The sequence below is a fragment of the Schistocerca gregaria genome, chromosome 8, assembly GCF_023897955.1.
Source record: "Schistocerca gregaria isolate iqSchGreg1 chromosome 8, iqSchGreg1.2, whole genome shotgun sequence".
Classification (NCBI taxonomy): domain Eukaryota; kingdom Metazoa; phylum Arthropoda; class Insecta; order Orthoptera; family Acrididae; genus Schistocerca; species Schistocerca gregaria.
Window position 1 is genome coordinate 379,312,504 of NC_064927.1, and position 21,397 is coordinate 379,333,900.

The 21,397-nt window shown below is 40.9% G+C and overlaps 1 protein-coding gene across 2 annotated transcripts in view; it reads right to left on the bottom strand.

Annotated features, from left to right (window-relative positions):
• The window catches only part of LOC126284878 (uncharacterized), a 77,228-nt gene that overhangs the window by 24,879 nt on the left and 30,952 nt on the right, over positions 1-21,397 (bottom strand). The window contains exons 2-3 of one of the 2 annotated variants that reach the window (XM_049984117.1): positions 20,217-20,336; positions 4,632-4,715 (exon numbers count right to left, since the gene is read on the bottom strand). In XM_049984117.1, the coding sequence (XP_049840074.1) occupies positions 4,632-4,715; positions 20,217-20,336 (204 nt within the window). The remainder of the gene's footprint in view (positions 1-4,631; positions 4,716-20,216; positions 20,337-21,397) is intronic. The other variant, XM_049984118.1, reaches the window with a different exon arrangement.

Below are 21,397 nucleotides of genomic sequence, written 5' to 3' on the forward strand. Positions count from 1 at the left end.
AGTTATAAGAGTTGAGGGGCATGAAAGGGAAGCAGTGGTTGCGAAGTGTGTGAGACAGAGTTGTAGCCTCTCCCCGATGTTATTCAATCTATATATTGATCAAGCAGTAAAGGAAACCAAAGAAAAATTCGGATTAGGTATTAAAATTCATGGAGAAGAAATAAAAACTTTGAGGTGCGCCGATGACATTGTAATTCTATCAGCAAAGGACTTGGAAGAGCAGTTGAACGGAATGGACAGTGTCTTTAAAGGAGGATATAAGATGAAAATCAGCAAAAGCAAATCTAGGATAATGGAATGTGGTCGAATTAAGTCGGGTGATGCTGAGGGAATTAGATTAGGAAATGAGACACTTAAAGTAGTAAGGGAGTTTTGCTATTTGGCGAGGAAAATAACTGATGATGGTCGAAGTAGAGAGGATATAAAATGTAGACTGCCAATGGCAAGGAAAGCGTTTCTGAAGATGAGAAATTTGTTAACATCGAGTATAGATTTAAGTGTCAGTAAGTCGTTTCAGAAAGTATTTGTATGGAAGTGAAACATGGACGATAAATAGTTTAGACAAGAAGAGAATAGAAGCTTTCGAAATGTGGTGCTACAGAAGAATGCTGAAGATTAGATGGGTAGATCACATAACTAATGATTGAAGTTTGTGCACAACTTGACCAGAAGAAGGGATCGGTTGGTAGGACATGTTCTGAGGCATCAAGGGATCACCAGTTTAGTATTGGAGGGCAGCGTGGAGGGTAAAAACCGTAGAGGCAGACCAAGAGATGAATAAACTAAGCAGATTCAGAATGATATGGGTTGCAGTAAGTACTGGGAGATGAAGAAGCTTGCACAGGATAGGGTAGCATGGAGAGCTGCATCAAACCAGTCTCAGGACTGAAGACCACAACAACAGCAACAACGAACTTAAAGGAGTGTCCTGTGAATTCACACAGACCAAATTATGAAAAGAATAAAGTACAAAATGAAGAAAGAAAAAGACAAGAAGTTCTAGTCTCTTTCCAACACAGCCAGGAAGTTTCACTCTTGTAATTGATATCATTTAACTCTGAATTTTAATACTACTCTTGAACTTTCTTTTATTTACATTCTTGCTTGCTCGACGGATGGGTTGAGCAGTATGGGCCAGAGACTGCAAAACGCTCTTACATTCTTTCTAATCAGAGCACTTGGTCCTTTGCCCTCTAATATTTGGTCTCCTCTTGGCTCTTGTAGATATTGTATATTACCCTTCGTTTTCCTATAGGTTACGTATATTTTTCATAGAATTTTGAAAATCATGCATCTCCCGATTTTCTTTATCTGCAAATCCTATGAACTTGTATTGATATTTCTTAAGTCTAGCTTCCATTATCAAGCATAACGTCAGAACTCTTTTCCTTGATGCCTTTATCTTATGCGTATTATTCTTGTCAGTAACTTGGATGTACGAGCAGAGCATGCGATAGTTCTCAAACTTACTTGCTCGTGATTTCTTCGGGACTGCAAGGATATATTTTTCTGAAGGTCTGATGCTATGTCTCTTGTCGTTTGGCTGTGTCTGTCCCCAATAATTTTAGAAATTTTTATCAGACGAGTCCTATCCGTCGTAGAGGATTTCAGTGTACTTTTTTTCACCTGTTCTCTCTCTCCTATACGATTAACAGCGTAATTCTCACTGCACTTTTATGTTGGCGCCCTTGGTTTTAATCTCACCGAAGGCTATGTTGACTTTCCTATTAGCTGAATCAGTTCTTCCGACAACCATTTCTTTTTCGATTTCTTCAGATTTTTTCCTGCTGTAGCCATTGCTCCTTGGCTTCATTATTTACCTGTCTGCAGGTCTTTTCCAAGTATATCTCTTGATGTAGTAGTTTTTGGGGTGTTAGCTATTACTTTCCGAAACTCACTGGAGAATTCAGCCAGTCTTTCTCCTCTCTCATTTCTGCTACTAAGCCCATAATCATCTGTCACTCACTCCTCTATCTAGGCGCGCAGTTCGGAACCGTGCGACTGCTACGGTCGCAGGTTCGAATCCTGCCTCGGGCATGGATGTGTGTGATGTCCTTAGGTTAGTTAGGTTTAAGTAGTTCTAAGTTCCAGGGAACTGATGACCACAGCAGTTGAGTCCCATAGTGTTCATAGCCATTTGAACCAGTTTTTCACTCCTCTACGCCTTCCGCTATTACCGCGTTCGCATCATTTCTGATTATTAGCTTATCTTCTCCCTTTACATACTGAGTTGCCCGTTAAGTATGCTAACATATTTGCTCTACTGTCCATCTTCTCCTTGTGACGTTATCGGCTGTATGTAAGCCATTATTACTGGCGTTGGTTTGGTGCCGATTTTGATGAGAGCAATCCAGTCACTGCACTGTTCACGCTGACTCACTCTCTGTCCTACCTACCTATTAATTACCAACATCACTCACGTTATTCAGTTTTCTGCTGCTATTGATATTATACTAGACCAGTAACCCGATTCTTCATTCCACTTCACTATATTGAGCCTTACTATGTGTAGAGTGGGCCTTAAGATTTTACTTTTTCAAGCTTTCTAGCCGCCTTATCATGTTTAAACTTCTGAAGTTCTGCGCTCGTGTTCGTAAGAAGTTCTACTTCTATATATATAATCGTACAGCTGCATAAATGTTCAGTAGGATACTGATGGAGGGTACCAGGTACCACTACTATACATTTTCTTTCCTATTCCACTCGTAAATAGAGCAAGGTGTTTATGAGCCTCCGTATGGGCCCTTGTTTTTCTTATCATGTCTTCGTGGTCCTTACGTGAAATGTACACTATGTGATCAGAAGTATCTGGACATCCCCAAAAACATACTTTTTTCATATTACGTGGATTGTGCTGTCACCTGCTGCCAGGTACTCCATGTCAGCGACTTGAGTAGTCATTAGACATCGTGAGACAGCAGAATTGGGCGCTCCGCGGAACTCATGGATTTCGAACGCGGTCGGTGGAAACGTGAAGCGACAGGTACAGTACAAAAGAGTACAGCCCGACCTCATCTGTTGACTGACAAAGATCACCGACAGTTGAAGAGGGTCGTAATGTGTAGTAGGCAGACATGTATCCAGACCATCACACGGGAATTCCAAACTGCATCAGAATCCACAGCAAGTACTATGACAGTTAGGCGGGAGGTGAGAAAACTTGGATTTCATGGTCAAGCGGCTGCTCATATCCACACATCACTCCGGTAAATGCCAAACGACGCCTCGCTTGGTGTAAGGAGCGTAAACATTGGACTATTGAACAGTGGAAAAACGTTGTGTGGAATGACGAATCACGGTACACAACGTGGCGATCCGATGACAGGGTGTGGGTTATGGGGAATGTGTGGTGAACGTCACCGGCCAGCGTCTGCGATGGCAACAGTAAAATTCAACGCGGTGGTGTTATGATGTAGTCGTGTTCTTCATGGAGGAGTCTTGCACCCATTGTTGTTTTGCGTGTTACTATCACAGCATAGGCCTACAGTGGTGATTTAAGCACTTTCTTGCTTTACACTGTTGAAGAGAAATTCGGGGATGGCGATTACATCTTTCAACACGATCGAGCAATTGTTGATAATACACTTTTTGTGGCGGGGTGGTTACAAGAGAATAACATCCCTTGCAATGGACCGGCCTGCAGAGTCCTGAATGCTATAGAACACCTTTGGGAACGCCGAATTTGTGCCAGTCCTCACCGACCGACATCGATACCTCTCCTCTCCGGCGAGAATGACCTGCATTCCCTAAGAAACCTTTTATCACCTGGTTGAACGTATGCCTGGGAGTGTGGAAGCTGTCATCAAGGCTAAACGTGGGCCAACACCATATTGAATTGTAGCATTACCGATGGAGGGTGCCACGAACTTGTAAGTCACTTTCAGCCATGTGGCCGGGTTTTTGATCACATAGTGTACGTTAGTGGCAGTAGAATCGTTCTGCACTCGGTCTCAAATGCCGGTTCTCTAAAATTGGTCAATAGTGCTTCGCGAAGAAAATGCCTTCTTTTCTCCGCTCTTCCCCTTGAGGGATTACTCTTTCGCTGGTTATTCTGTCTTTTTCTTATACTGCTTACGATAGCATCTCCCCTTATCGCTGCCCCTACACCAATCCGAAAGTGAGCTCAGCGTAGTATGAAACTGAAATGTGAACCATCTGAAACGCAGTGGAAACGAAGAGAGGAGCATGATATTACTTATAAAGGTGTTAGAAAAATTAGTAGCAGAAAGATCTCCAAGGAAAATCCTCAATAACAAAAAAGTTAGGATGGTGCTGCTTTTACTATGGAACAGAAAAAAAGTATTAGATGCGTGTGTAGAGGGGGGAGAACGAATGAAGACTAGTCATTGGTGAGGCTTTGGAGTGTAGTACACTACGCAGAGTTCAGTTCTGCTGTAGTGAATTATTAACGAAGATTACACATCGGTGGGGCATTCTGGTGCAGTAGGAAATGTAGAGTTAAGTTCTATATTAGTCAATTATAAACCTTAACAATAATAATAATGCGAAAGTAATTATGAAGTGTGGTGGAAATGCGGAATTACGTTTTGTCTATTAGCTCTTTCTATAAACACCCACTACTTAATTAGATATCAAAAGCTTAAAACAATGATTTTAGAATTTGTACATACCACCATTAATATTAGTTAAACACGTGTACTGGACGCATACTTTATGTGGCCCAAATTGTTTGCACCATACGCAGTTCTTGACGTCTGTAAAAGAAACAGACACATCAGCAGTTTACATACTTATTCACATTAACATTGTAACAGCTGGAGCATTTAAATTAAGAATGAATGAAAGGTAATTATTTTATGTCTGTTTCACAAATAATCACCATTAAATATCATTTGTCTAAAATGGACCGTAGTTTACCTATTAAATTTACTTTTAATAACAATGTAAACAATAAGCGGGTTAGCTGTCAATCATATGTAAATACTCCATAACAAAAACATCAAAGAAAAGTAAAATTCAGTGGACCTGCCAGAAGAAAGTATTGATTTTACATATTATTATTAATTCTAATAATCTGCTGACTTTCATACACACAATATTATTTCGTACACTTTGTTTTTGGATCATCAGACTTCTGAATAGTTTAATAATGCACGACACTAATTTCCCTAAAACAAAGAAGTCAGACAAAGTAAAATGGAAAAGGAAAAAAAAATTCTTAACTTTAAAGATTTTGATTAATCCTAATGATCTACTGATCTTCATATAGAAAACATCGATTGCATGTAATAAGTTTTAGAATCATCAGTCTTGTTACAAATTTGACGTGACACATCACGAATTCCTCTCCAAGCCCACCTCAAAATCTCAGAGTAACACTTGTACCTCTATCTTCAATTGTTTGTTGGACATATTTCAATCTCTGTCGTTTCCGTTTCCTACAATTTTTACCCCCTACAGTTCCTTCTAATTCCATAGAAGTTATCCTCTGATGTCTTAATACAGTCCTAAGCCCTGTTCTGTCTCCTTGTCAGTGTTTTCCATGTCTTTCTTTCTCCACCAGTTCTGCGGGAAACCTCGACATTTCGTATCTTTTCAGACCACCTAATTTTCAGACATCATTATATGGCACCACATCTCAAACGCTTCGATTTTCTTCTTTTCCATTTTTACCACAGTCCATGATTCATTACTGTACTCCAGACGTACATCGTTAGAAATTTCTTCCTCCAATTAGAAATTTACCTATGCTGGTCTCCTTTCTATCTCCACTTTGCTTTATCGATCACGTATTGTTTTGCTTCGAAGGCAACACAGTGCTTTCACTTTATCTACTTCGCTGTCACCACTTCTGACATTACGTTTAACGCTAATCCTGTGTGTGCTACTTCTCCTTACGTTCGTCTTTCTTCGGTTTACTCGCACTCCATATTCTGTACTCGTTACACTGATCATTCCACTCAAAATAGCCTGAAATTCTACACTCCCACTGAGAATAGCAATTTTATTAGAGAATTTTATCATTGATTTCCTTTCATCCTGAATCTTACTCTCAGTGTGGAGTTTTCTTTTATTTCCATCACTTCTTCTTATGTATTTATATTGAATAGCAGGGTCGAAAGACTGGAGACTACACTTGATCCTTTTTAATACAAACTCTTCGTTCTTGTTCTTCCATTGCTATTGTCCCCCCTTGTTCTTGTACGTTTGCATAATGTCCGTCTTTCCACATAACTTACTCCTATTTTCATCAGAATTCCGGACGTTTTGTATAATTTTACATTTTCGAATGACATTTTTTAAGACGACATGTCGAACGAACGCAGAATGATTTTTCGTAAGTCTTGGTTTCATTATCAAGGGCATTTCCGCAAACAGAGCTGATCGTGATACTCAATTTTCTTCCCTGTTCTCGGTGTTAACTTGATCGTTCGATAGTTCTCGCACATATCTACCTTTACTATCTTCGATACTATGCGTATGATGTTTTTTTCGAAATGACTGATAATACGTCTCCGGAATCAGAGATTCTATTCCCCAAACAGAATAGTCGTTCAGTGGGCAATAGAACGATTGCATGTACAAAGTTGGTGACTGACTCTTGCAGCCTGTAATATATTTGGCTTAAATGTAAATTTAGACGGTATTTTACGTGAAATTCGATTTCACACAAGATAAAATTCTGACAACACCTTGATTTTTCTTAAAATTTCAATTTTTATTTATTTATTTATTCATTTTTGCACAAGACCGCACGTTAAATGCATTGAGTGGTATGGAAAATTGTAAGTAGACTCATCTATTTCTGTTTCAGCTACACTTTAAATTATGATAACATTTCTTAAAAAAGATTATAGTGACATAGCAGGCTATGTAGGAGGGTACTACATGAAATTGTCCCATTGTGATTGATATAGGGCATTTGTGCGAGACGCTTTGCAACATTTCCATTTTTCAACACCTGTGGGTGATATGTAATTGGAAATAGCGCAACAAAAAATTGCTTAAAAAACACTTGAATGTAACTAAAATGTATTTTCATTTCGTTGTGTTCCAAGGAAGAAGTGTACAGAAAACACTATGAGAGGTCACAACCATATAGGCACAACCACTACATTTGTCAGTTGCGTGTAGCAGCCTCCAGATGGCGCTTGTAGACCTGCACCTCTTCCTACCTCTGCCCCACGTCTTCCAGTGCATCGTATACTTCCGCCAGTAGTGGGGAAAGCCGCCATGGGGAACGCAGGCAACCACAGACTTCATCACCTCCGTCTTTTACTTGCAGATATGGAAATTCATCCGCAAACGGGCACCAAAATATGATGAGCTGTGGACACTCACACAGTTCCTGGTCAGCTGTTAGACAGTTCAGTTGAGTGCCTACAGTCAGCTCTGTACCGTACTTTGAAGACCACCTTCCGACTTAAGCAGTTCCTATTTATAGAGAGCTAGGGTCAGTAACAGAGAGTCCGCTAAGTTACAGTCGTAGTGAAAATATAGAGACTGTAAAGGGATAGCAAAATCATTTAGATACCGTTATATTAGGTTTAGAATATCAACTGTGACATATCAAATTCTACCAAAGTTAAGTGCCATTTTGCAACATACTCTTAATAAAAATGTTATTAGTTCTTTCTCATTGTGTTGCCACATTTCTGTTATAGTGCCGCCCAATGAAACAAGTGTTAATAATCATAGTGGGCAGGGTCTACCTTAATGAAGTATAGCATACAGGTTATTTCTGCAACTGTGGGTTGAATTAATGGTAGCATTCAGCTACTACATGCACAACATATTTGTACTGAATTAATTAATAGAATCACATTAGAAAACTCATAAACTGATGAACAAACATCACAGGATGATTTTACTGCCAGAAATAACAATCTTTACAAACAAAATGCAAGTGAATCATGTGCAAAAGAAAATGATGATTTTGACTACAAAATCCATACATATTATAAAAATGTGTGTGTGAATGTGTGTGTGAATGTGTGTGTGTGTGTGTGTGTGTGTGTGTGTGTGTGTGTGTGTGTGTGTATGTGTTCCACATCTCCTCTTAAAACACTGGACCAATTTCAACCAAACCTGGTGCACATATTCCTTACTGTCAGACAACAATATCTGTGGGGGTAAGTATTGTCCACCTATACTAGTTCAGGAGGTATGACGTCACAAAAAAATTGAGATGCTTGAGAAACACCGCATCATGCATAACTTTAAAATGTGTAACTTACGTGCTACTTACTCTATAACGTTTAAATGTGTAACTTATGTTGTACTAACTCTATTTGCAAGACCTTTTGCAGTCAGTATTCACATGTGCTGCTAAATGCACCTACAAAATTATATCATGATGCAGCTTATAATTCAGGAGACATGATGTCATAAACACTGAGACACCTGACAAACTGCAGCATTGTACATGGCGTTTAAATTTACTACTTGTTTGCCGCTACGTCTATTCGCAAGACATTTTTCAGATTGTATCCAGATATACCACTGATTGTACCTACAAAATTACATCACTGTGTGACTCATAGAGCAGGAGATATGACGTCTGAGATGAGTGAAAAACTCCCACATGATGCATGACATTTAAATTTATTACTTCTTTGCAACTAATTCTGTTCGCAACGTATTTCGCTGACAGTATCCACATATGTGGCGGAAAGTACCTACACAAATACGTCATTATACATGGTTATAGAGATAAGACACAAACACTGAGATGTGTGAAAAATGCCGCATCATGTGTAAAGTTCTGGTACATTTAATCTTTACTACTAACACACTCCTATAGTCGAGTTAACTTAAGAAGATTTCTGGCACCTGGCAGTGAATTTGACAGCTTTCAACTGCGAAACGCAAAGGGCTGTAGGCGAAAAGCTATAAAGAGGCACTGAAATAGAGACGTTTACAAAATCGCGTTGCAGACACGAAAAGCAACTGCACCCAGCATACAGAAACTGTCTCGGATATCGAGTCTACTGTATAATTTCAAAGTTGATTTCACGACTATACGGAAATGAAATGTTTTCCATGTTACACTACCAACACAGTTAATTTATTTTACGTCTCTGATATAAAATTGGCAAAATTAATACCCTGACTATTAGGGGATTTCTCAGATAATATAATTATAAATTATAACTAATGATTTTATACCGAAAGAACGGGAATTTTGTGAGAAGCACAATTTAAAGAACCAAACTGTTTGTTTATATCTGAATATGAACTTCATGCAATTGTAATAACACCTAAAATGCTATTTGGCTCATTACTGATGATATAGCTATATAGCTACTGTTGCTTTTAAGTAGTACGGATTTTGACAGAGTTGGTGCTCAACGTAATTGCGTATTGATTCAAAACAATGAGGCTTAATGCTATTTGGAACACAGTAAATATGATACAAATGTAGGCTTCTGTCAGTGATATTAATTTTTACTTAATTTACGCCAGAGAAACTCATTTTATGACACTGAAAACAAAACCGTTCAAGTTCAGGGAGAAAATATTACGCGCGTGTGTGACCGACAATTTAAGAGAGCGAGCGGATCAGAATTTTCGTTGCAGGCCACACAGTGAAGACGCTCATTTCCCAGTTACATCTTTATAAGAGGCGATAATGTCGTAAGCTGATATCTAACAAAATAGTAATTTTCTGTTAGTGAGTTAGATGACATACCTATCTGTACTGCGCAGTGGAGCACGAATATAAGTATTTGCAGCAACTGTGCACATCGATTTTCTATACTTGTTTTTACCGTATACGTTTCGACATGCGTCTAACATCGTGTCGGAACTGACCAAGATCATCAGAACACTTCTCTGTTTGATAACGTGGCTAATATTCAGTTGGAAAATTCAAACCGATCACCTTGACAAGGCACTGGAAATGTAAATACTAAAGTCTATCTTTACAGCAATAAAGAAACATAGCTACGTATTATCAAACCAAGGGGTCAAGTATACCTCGACGGCCTCCAAGAAGAAATATTTTGGCCAGGCAGAAAATTGCGACCTTAGCGATCACCGACGTATTACTGACCCAAAGCAGCTCGATAGGTGAGTAGTAAACAAAATATTCTGACCACACAGAGGAGACGGTCGGCGGAGTCATTGGGTTGTTAATGGGGAAAAGTACTGACCTATGAGACTGACACAGGCCAGGTTATGGAGGCCAGTCTCATAGAAACAGTGAATGTCGTGGGATAATCAAAAGCTGTCAACTGTCGATTGAGGTTGCGAAAGCGCAAGGAGACGACAAGCTATTGGGCATTCATGCCTCGTCCGAGAACTTATGTGTCGGACCCAAACACTCGCAGTACACGAATAGGAAGGCAATTATTTGGTAGAATTTTATTTTACTAAAATGTAAACTTTCACGGCCGGAAATATCATGTCCATTATACTTGTCCGGGCTGTTATGCCGTGGTCGGTTGATGAATTTTGTCTCAATTCCCAACGTTTCGTCTCCGACTGCGGGAGACATTGTCCACGTTTCACTTCCATACATGGCTACACTTTGAGAAACAACTTCCTGACACTTAAATCAATACTCGATGTTAACAAATTTCTCTTCTTAAGAAACTCTATCCTTGCCATTGCCAGTCTACATTTTATATCCTCTCTACTTCGACTGTCATCAGTTATTTTTCTCCTTTAAGTGTCTCATTTCCTAATCTAATTGCCTCGGCATCACCCGACTTAATTCGACTACATTCCATTATCCTCGTTTTGCTTTTGTTGATGTTCATCTAATACCCTCCTTTCAAGACACTGTCCATTCCGTTCACCTGCTCTTCAAGGTCCTTCGCTGTCTCTGACAGAATTACAATGTCATCGGCGAACCTCAACATTTTTATTTCTTCTCCATGGATTTTAATACCACCTTCAGAACTTGAAAGAGAGTATTCCAATCAACATTGTCAAAAGTTTTCTCTTAGTCTACAAATGCTAGAAACGTAGGTTTGCCCTTCCTTAATCTTTCTTCTAAGATAAGTCGTACGGTCATTATTGCCTCACGTGTTCCAACATTTCTACGGAATCCAAACTGATCTTCCCCGAGGTCGGCTTCTATCAGTTTTTCCATTGGTCTGTAAAGAATTCGTGTTAGTATTTTGCAGCTGTGGCTTATTGAACTGGTTCTTCGGTAATTTTCACATCTGTCAACACCTGCTTTCTTTGGGATTGGGATTATTATATTCTTCTTGAAATCTCAGGGTATTTCGCTTGTCTCATACATCTTTCTCACCAGATGGTAGAGTTTTGTCAGGACTGGCTCTCTCAAGGTTGTCAGTGGTTCTAATGGAATGTTGTCTACGCCGGGGGCCTTGTTTCGACTCAGGTCTTTCAGTGCTCTGTCAAACTCTTCACGCAATATCATATCTCCCATTTCATCTTCATCTACATCCTCTTCCATTTCCATAATATTGTCCTCAAGTACATCGCCCTTGTATAGGCCCTCTATATACTCCTTCCACATTTCTGCTTTCCCTTCTTTGCTTAGAACTGGGTTTCCATCTGAGCTATTGATATTCATGCAAGTGGTTCTCTTCTCTCCAAAAGTCTCTCATTTTCCTGTAGGCAGTATCTATCTTACCACTAGTGAGATAAGCCTCTACATCTTTACATTTGTCCTCTAGCAACCCTGCTTAGCCATTTTGCACTTCCTGTCGATCTCATTTTTGAGACGTTTGTATTCCTTTTTGCCTGCTTCACTTACTGCATTTTTGTATTTTCTCCTTTCATCAATTGAATTCAGTATCTCTTCTGTTCCCCAATGATTTCTACTAGCCCTTGTCTTTTTACCTACTTGATAAGTCCCTGAATCTCAAAGTCACAATATCTTAGTTGTACAAATGAGATCGATTAATTACGATCTCCCATTTACTTCCAACGTACTAGCCCGACGCGAATCACTGCAAATAAAGAAACATCAGGACTGTGGTGAATGTACTAGGCTATGTCGGATATGGGAGTCTGGGATACCCAGAGTATTATTCTAGGTGTCTCTCAAATATCTTCGGCCGGAATTTCTCAGGTATTTTAAGCATCCGAGCAGGACTGAATGAATTTTCAGTTACGCAAAATATCACCAGTTCAACTTAAAATTTCAGATTTCGATCTGAGAGAATTTCACTTCTCTCGATCAAATCAAGAATTAAGGCGAGCAAAGTAATCAACGCATACGCCGCCATAAGGAATTAGAAATGAAAAGACTGTGCAAAAGAGAATGCCTCCTGGGAACACCAGGAAGAAGTTAGTTAAATTATAAGAAACACATCAGACTGCTGCTAGGAGTCTTCAGTGGGCAAAAACTGGTACAGTAAAGAAATTTAAGAGAATAGTTTGATTATGGTAGCTGTTTGAAAGAACAACCACAAACGGAAAATGCATAACTGGTTGCTATCGCACCTTCAATCTGCAACTAAAGTGAAAATATTGCCTCGGTTTTTCTAACCAAAAGAAAACGTGCATATTCCACGAGCAACATTAACAAGTATCTGAAGTAGGTCGTGTGGCCATCACCAGGGAGGATCAGGAATGATAAAGTAAAAAATGTTCATAATTTGAATGCAAAGACTCATCCCAACAAATCCAAAATGAAAATGACTAGGACAAAAGAATTGCCAATGAACACTTAAATTAAGAGAGATAATTTCCTTGCAAATTTAATATATTGTCCCATGCAGTACCTAATAGAGATGACTTAAAACCTCAATACGCCAGGCGTCTCGAACATCGGCACCCTACCAAGAAAAAGACAGACAGTCGAATGACAGTTGTTACAAACCAACGTATGAAAGGTTTAAAACGTGCAACTATGGAACTCTTACAAACAGAAAACTTCTTCTTCTTCTTCTTCTTCTTCTTCTTCTTTTACCTATACCTTTTCCAGTGGTTTCACAAGGTTGGCATGGTTAGGATCGGATTTGGCAGGGTTAAGTGGAAGGAGTAGCCAGATGGCCTTCCTGCCACCTTACTGTATCCCCTCCAGATGCAATTAGTGTGCTCCAGCTGTCTGTGGCTGGTGTAATCCTAGGAATAGTGCGAATGTGTTCAGATGTCTGCGGAGCGCGTGGACCAACCCGGTATTCACCCAGCTGGAAACGGAAAACCGCCTAAAAACCACATACAAGCTGTCCAGCATGCCGGCCGACGTCGATAATCCTCCAGGGGATTAGATCCGGGGCCAGCGCGCATACCCGAGTCCAGGAAGCTGCGCATTAGCGCTCTCGCCTAACCTGTCGGGTTCTGACAAACAGAAATCGATGCATAGCAATTCCTTAAATTAAAAAAAGAAAAAGAAAAGTGAAACGAAAATTGGTCAGAACAAGAAAACGTAAATACAAGCACAGCATACTAAATGAAACGGATGAAGACTTCACACGAAAGAGCACTAGAAGCTTCCACTAACAATTTAAAATAGAGTTCCGACTACATTAATCCCCCAACTTATGCTTTAAAAGCCGAAATGGGGCGCTGGGGAAAAAGATGATTCCAAGCTCCTTGCTATCTACTTTCAGTATTTATTAGGCTGTGAGAGTCCGAACTACCAATTTATTTTTAAGAACAAGTCCCGAACCAAGAAGTGATAAACCTAAAGTAGAAATAGCCAAAGAAATAATGTCGCACTTCAGAAATATTTCGGCACCACGTGAACTCAAAATAATTGCGAAATAGGTGGCGACAGGTTGACATAAGCGCTTCAAGTAATATTACACTTCGCCAAGAATTGAAAAATTTGACATACCAACAGGAAAGCTAGGTATGGAGGCTTACAAAATCTAAACATAATACACAGTCAGGGAGCGTAGTTAGTATACAGTTTGGTCATAGGAACTGGAAGATCTCCAAGTGCTCTGATACAAGTAATGGTGGCGGAAATCTATACAGACGTAATACTCTGCATGTTACATGAATAGATGCGTTCATCAGATCGGTACTGGTCATCATTCCTGAAGAAGTCCAGCGGAGTGGATATAGCCGACAACTGAGGTGTTAACCATCAGATCACTGTCTCCAGACGGAAGATCACAGAACAGACAAGAATGTCAAGTGATAACAATGAGGAAACGTTTGAGGACTCCAGAACAGTTTCACGATCTAGCAATGACAGAGTTATTAAAAATATCAAGAGAGAAAATCTTTAAGAGTGATATCATATTTAATATTTTTAACTTTAAAAATGTTACAGGTAACCTATGTACATAGTACTAAAGAAACCTGGCGTATTTATAGCTCAACACCCACGCTCCAGGCCTTGTGCTTAACGTTTATGATGTCATATCTCCTGAACTACGTTACATACAGTGATACAACTCTGTTGGTACATACAACGTCATATGTGGATACAGTCTGCAAAATGTATTGCGAATGGATTTGAAGTAAAAAATTTAGAAGCCACGCACGATGCGGCAGTTTTTCACGCATCTCGCTGTTTATGACGTCATATCTCTTCGACTATGTGTCGCACAGTGGTATAACATTGTAGGTGGATACTGCCTGCGAAATTTATTTCGAGTAGAGCGAGTAGCAAAGAAGTAATAAATTTAAATGTTATGTCTGATGCGGTAGTTTCTTACACATCTCATTGTTGTCATATCTCCTGAACTAAATAGCATACAGTGATATAATTTTGCATTTACATTCAGTGGTATTTTTGCGTACTTCCTGTACAATGAATCCCGAATTAAAAAATGGTTCAAATGGCTCTGACCACTATGCTACTTAACTTCTGAGGTCATCAGTCACCTAGAACGTAGAACTAATTAAACATAACTAACCTAAGGACAACACGCACATCCATGCCCGAGGCAGGATTCGAACCTGCGACCGTAGCGGTCTCTCGGCCCCAGACTGTAGCGTCTAGAACCGCACGACCAAATGCCGAATACAGTAAGGAAGTAATAAATTATAACGTCACGCCTCGTGCTCTACTTTTACTGCACAAACTCAGGAAAAGTGGTAAGATTTAATTTGTTTAATTTAATCATTTTGTAAGGGTTGTCACCGACAAAATATTTCGTAAGTGTTTTAAATTATGTATAAAGTTTGTTGCAAGTCGTTAAGTGCTCCCATTCTCAAATAACGGATTAATAAAATCTGGGAGTTCACATGTCTCAGGCTACACTTCTTAATCACCCCCATCCTTGCACCTTTAACAGGTGCACTATGTGATCAGAAGTATCCGGACACCCGGCTGAAAATGACTTTAAATTTCGTGGCCCCCTCGACCGCTAATGCTAGAATTAAATACTGTATTGCTGCCCCCCCCTTGCCGCCCCTCCCCCTCCCATAGCCTTGATGACAGCTTCCACTCTCGCAGGCATACGTTCAATCAGGTGCGGGAAGTTTCCTTGGGGAATGGCAGCTCATTCTACACGGAGTGCTGCACTGAGGAAAGGTATCAATATCGTTCGGTGAGGCCTGGCCTGGCACGAAGTACTTGCAGTGGACACCTACGGAGTCTGGAACTCCTGTACGATGGTGTGGATAGATGTCTGCCTGTTACACATTACGACCCTCTTTAACTGCCCGCAGTCTCTGTCTGTACGCTTTTGTGCTGTACGTGTCCCTTAACGTTTCCATTTCACAATCACATCGGAAAGAGGGGACGTAGGGATGCTTAGGAGTGTTGAAATGTCGCGTACAGACGGATGACACAAGTGACCACGTTCGAAATCCGTGAGCTTCGCGGAGCGAACTATTCTGCTGTCTCACGATGTCTAATGACTATTGAGGTTGCCGATATGGAGTACTTGGCAGTAAGTTGCAGCACAATGCACCTAATACGAATAACGTGTTTTTGGGGGTGTCCGGATACTTTTTGATCACATAGCGTAGGTGCTTCTCATCCCCTCAACAACCGTTGCTTTACAGTAAGGCAATGGTACCAAGTTTGATTAAAGTATTATGTTATGTATGCCATTATTGTACTTATATCCTGAGCAATGAGATGTATGCACTTTGCTATTGCATTCTGTGTTCCATCGATTGATAATCCAGTCTCGTGCAATCGGTTCAATGAGTCAAAACTCTAAGAGTAGTATGCTTGTTATTCTTTGTGACTGATGAGTTATTCCAAATGCCGACTTATAGAAGTTACAGTATTTTAGTAAATATTTAATTGAACTGTATTGTTAAGGGCTTGGTGTAAAATGTGATTGTAAGTACGGGGCTCATATCTGGCCAGGTTAAATAAATAAAAATATAGCACCAGTTCTTAAGTAATCATTTGCTTTTCTATAATCCTAACTATCTATGAGGACAATTATAAAAGTAACAGCAAACTATAAGTATTAAATGCAATTAACACGTCAGGCATTTGAAACTCCCGGGAAGTGTAGATGTACGCATGTTCTGGCATATGCTCAACAGGAAAGGCAGTTGAAAGAAAACGATCATGCCTTCAGCTGTGCGTAGAACAACAGCGAGCAGTAATACGATTTTTGTGGTTGCAGGGCATAAAACATCTACAGATTCATATAAGGATGTTCGAAATGTATGGAGATAGCTGAATTAGCTCGAGAAGAGTGTGTGAATGGGTAAATGCCTTTAAAAGTGGACGTATGTCAGACCCAGCATGGTCGTTACTGACCTCTGCCAAGCACTTAAATGTCATTTGCAGAGTATCCACGCAGATGTAGATGTATATGTAAAATCTGGAATGTTCTGATGCCGTAAGTCGTGAAAACCTGAGTATTTCTGGAGAAGCTTTAGCCAGGAAGCTGAGTATCACTGTCGCATCTGCTCATACGATTATTAATTAGGTCCTCAAGTGTCATTTTCGTGTGCATGATAGGTGTCTAGCTTGCTCACTGGTGACCGCAAGATGATGCGTGTTCTGTCTGCAACATCGTTTCTGGAGCGATATACCGCTGAAGGGTACGACTTTCTGACACGTATCCTCACAGAAGACTAAACCTGGTGCATCACTAAGAACGAGAAAGCAAAAGACACTTTTCACACTGGCGACACACATCTTTGCCAGCGAAGAAGACATTCAAGTCTCGGCCCTCTATCACAAAGGTCCTTTTCACCCTCTTCTGGGATATGAAAGGGCTGATTGTGGAGCTCTATCAGGAAAGGGGTGAAACAGTGAACAGTGCCCAGTACAGTGCCAAGTTTAAGAAAGAAGTACCCCAACTGGATGGAGTCGCCGTGGGTACTTGCAGCTAGAGGCATTCTTCTCCTTCACGACAGCACGGGCCCCCAAACTGGCCACTACAACTCATGCCGTAATTCAGAGACTGAGATTTCAGGCTGTACTGCATTCCCCATACAGCACCGATCTTACTCCTTCGGACTACCATGTGTCTGGATTTTTTTTCCCTTCATTGTGGCAGGACAGGGCTGGCAGTGGCACAATCCGCCGCTCTTCAGCTGATATGACAGTTAATAAAAGGAGAAAATTATACATATAAAGGCGATAAAAAGGGGGACATAAAAACAGAGTAAGGGGAGACAGTGAAGGTAAAAGAGACACTGACACAGAGACGTTCATTGGGGGACAATTAAAAAAGTGTACATAAAGTTAAAAATGATAGTTGGTGATTCGTAGAGCGCAAAAAAGACACTGACGTCACATGCACAGGTTGAAGGTAGCCCACAGTATTAAAGCACACCAGAACAAAGACACCTTAGAACCACTTTAAGAGACGAAGCACACATGACAAAGAAGCAAACCTACCAGAAGGAACCTGCCGAGGGAGAGGCCTGAGGGGACAGTAAAAGAGGGGAGAGCAAGGTGCAGTGAGGGAGATGGTGGGATGAAAGGAACAGGGGGTCAGGGGGTGTACCAAGACAGGTGTGGTGGGAGATGAAGAGAGAAACAGGCAGGAGGGAGTGCAGAGACACTGAAGAGGAGCACAGGAGAGGTAGGGGGTGTAGGGGGTGAAGTCACTTGGGAGAGGGAAGAGAGGGAGCCCTGAGGAGGAGCAGGAGGAACGTGGGGTTAGAATTGGTAGGAGGGTTAGATGTCAGGGAAAAGTTTATCATCCAGGATGGGTAGGTGCTGGAAGTTGTGTTGGGAAAGGAGGTGGAGGGTGTGGAGATGGAGAGATGGCGGGTCACAATGGTAAAGGCGCAGCAATCGCCTGTGAGTGGAGAGGAAGGGTGACACCGGGGGGGGGGGGGGTGATGAAGTCGGCAGGCAATGTAAAGGGTGAATATGTGTTCAAGGAAATGGAGAAGCTGGGGGAAGGTTCAAAAATGGTTCAAATGGCTCTGAGCACTATGGGACTTAACTTCTGACGTCATCAGTCCCCTAGAACCTAGAACTACTTAAAGCTAACTAACCTAAGGACATCACACACATCCATGCCCGATTCAGGATTCGAACCTGCGAGCGTAGCGGTCGCGCGGTTCCAACTGTAGTGCCTAGAACCGCTTAGCCACTCCGGCCGCTGTGGGGGAAGGGGACAAGGTCATAGAGGATGTGCATGGGAGACAGAAGGCAGATACGGAAGGCGAGGCGGAGGACTAGGCGCTCGAGGATTTTTAGGGCTTTATAGAACCTGGGAGGGGCGGAAATCCAAGTAATGCTGGCATAACAATGGGACAGATCAAGGATTTAGATGTGAAGGACAGTGGAAGGATGCAGTCCCCATATCTGGCCGGACAGTAGTATCAGGACGCGGAGTCAGATGTGGGCTTTGTGTTGGATGGTAAGGAGATGGAGAGTCCAGGTTAGGTGGCGAGCGAGGCTGAGGGTAAGGTATTTGAGGGTAAGAGTGAGGTGGATAGGATGGCCATAAATAGTTAGGTAGAAATCATGGAGACGGAAGGAGCGGGTGGAGTGGCCTATGATTATCGTCTGGGTCTTGGAGGGGCTGATAAGAAGGAACCACTGGTTGCACCAAGAGGTGAACTGTCAAGGTGGGTTGGGAGGGTACGCTGGGACTGTTGAAGGATAGGCTAAAGGGCTAGGAAGGCGGTGTCATTAGCAACAGGCGGGGAAGATTTGCGCATAACGTGTTTGGAACCTTGGCGTACACTATCAGAGGACAACGATTTGAAAGTGATGGTGAGGTTAAAGAAGCGGTGCAGTATTGGATACGGGCACAAGCGGAAACCTTTTATTCGAATAGAATAGAAAAGTTGGTGCAATGGTATGAGAAGTGTATCGAAAAGGAGAGTAGTTGCGTTGAAAAATGGCACCTCATATGTATCTGTAAGTGAAATATATGCTTCACAAAAAGTAGTTTGCCGTTTCTTTTTGAATCACACTCATATTTTTAGGTACGGAACTTATAGTAAAATCGTTATCTCAATCACTTGTATCGTTTTTGGTGCTGCAGTTGTCTCATACTTTAGCGTGTACAGATACTGGTTAAGTTTTCTTTCTAATCGTGTCACGAAGGTTTTGGTTGATGTATGCTTAATGAAAAAAAAATTCAAATGGCACTGAGCACTATGGGACTTAACATCTGAGGGCATCAGTCCCATAGAACATAGAACTACTTAAACCTAACTAACCTAAGTACATCACACACATCCATGCCCGAGGCAGGATTCGAACCTGTGACCGTAGCGGTCGCGCGGTTCAGGACTGAAGCGCTTAGAACCGCTCGACCACGTCGGCCGTCAATGCTTTATGAAATGATATGTGGAATAATCGATACTATGCGGGGTGTTTGTGTCGCTCTGGCACAATATTTCGGCCACGTGACTCGTTGCCTTCTTCAGTGCTACCTGAGACTACAGTACCTGAAGAAGGCAACGAGTTACGTGGTCGAAATATTGTGCCAGAGCGACACAAACATCCGGCAGTAGACCTGATTATTGCACTTGTCAAGATCTCGCCGGGAAAGCCTGAAGGGCTTTATGAAATGTTAATTAGTGTTCTCATTTTGTGTATGCAAGAGAACAAACTAATTGGCCTGCAACCAAGCGGCAACTGATCGCAGCAGTAGCAGAAACACGGCAGACGCGAGAGGGGGTGATGAAGAGCAGTTTGTGGCTGCTGCCCGTATCCGAAGAGCAAGCAGTTGGAAGTGGAGTGATCGGAAGCAAAGTTCTCCACAGGAGTTACTACGAAAAAAAAAAAGAAGCCATTTCGTTTCGTGAACCATTGCAGTTTTACCACTGAGAACACACGTTGTGATGTGTACACAAAGGAAGAGTTGACTGATTAGTTTTAAGTAAACTTAAAATTTTTTATACAGAGAGGCAAATTAATTTTACATATTGCATTATAGAACCTGGCAATGTATCACAAGAGCTGAAATTATGTGTTTACTTACCTGCATGAGGTGGTGTGCAGGGGAAATAGATGCACACTCTCAACCTGCCAGGAAAGTACAAACATTTATTACAGCCATGCTGCATATTTACGTCTCTTCTGACTCGCATAGATACTGGAACTGTGAAAACAATGAAATCACATTAGATTTTTCTAAATTTAGATGTAGCCGCGCTCAGACATTTATGGTGATGAGCGTACATTTAAATGTTTCCTTGACACTACACTATACAAATTTTTTCCTTAAAAAGAAAGTGTTACATTACCTGTTTCAGCGAACTACGCTGTCATTTGTTCATAAAATAAAGAAGAAACCAACGTGTGCGTATCGAGCTGCTCGCAGAACAGTAGCGTCTAAAAGTGATAACAATAACTGCTAATGAAACTGTCTTAAGTTATGTCAGAAGTTAAACAAAAAGAAGTAAGTTTAAACGATTGTTTTTAAAATTTTATTCTTGCTGTCAGTATGAAATATATATGTAAAATGAAAGATGTTTAAATTATAACAAATAAGTAAAAGTAATGATACCCTGTACCATCAAAGAATTTTTGATAACTATATCGATATGTAAAGAGAAGCTATGATCAGTCGTGAAAACAGTAGACAGATCTGGTGGAGACAGGGTTGTCATGCAGAACAGTCACCGTTATGGATCTTCTTGTCTCGATATCCTGACAAGACCCAATGTTGTCCCGACTTTACGAAATACTATTACGAGGTTGGTCCAAGAACTGAAGTAACGCCATCTAACACTGCATATAAATACAACCTCAGGTAGTTTTATTTATGTTAAGAAGCTTATGTTGAAAAGGTCGTCTCACAGATTGCATTAGACGTTGCATAACGTATATCGACAATGCAAGTATGTTCTAGATCCAGCGCCATCATTCGAGGAAATACCAAACTTCTTCTGCAATAAGACGGCGGAACTATTAAAGTAGCGCCACGCGGAAGTAGAGGATAGTAATCTCTTAAGACGATTCTTTCCAAAATTAATACGAACAATGAGTGCAAGTATGTAATTTTTGAAGTGTTTACTGCAGGTACACAGGGCATGAAGATTATAGTGCCAGTTTAGCTACATGCTCACTTACAAGGGTTTTACAAATAAATAAAACGGAAAAAAGACTTGCTGTAAGAGGCGAAAGCTTCCGAAAAATGTGATGAACCAACTAATTCTG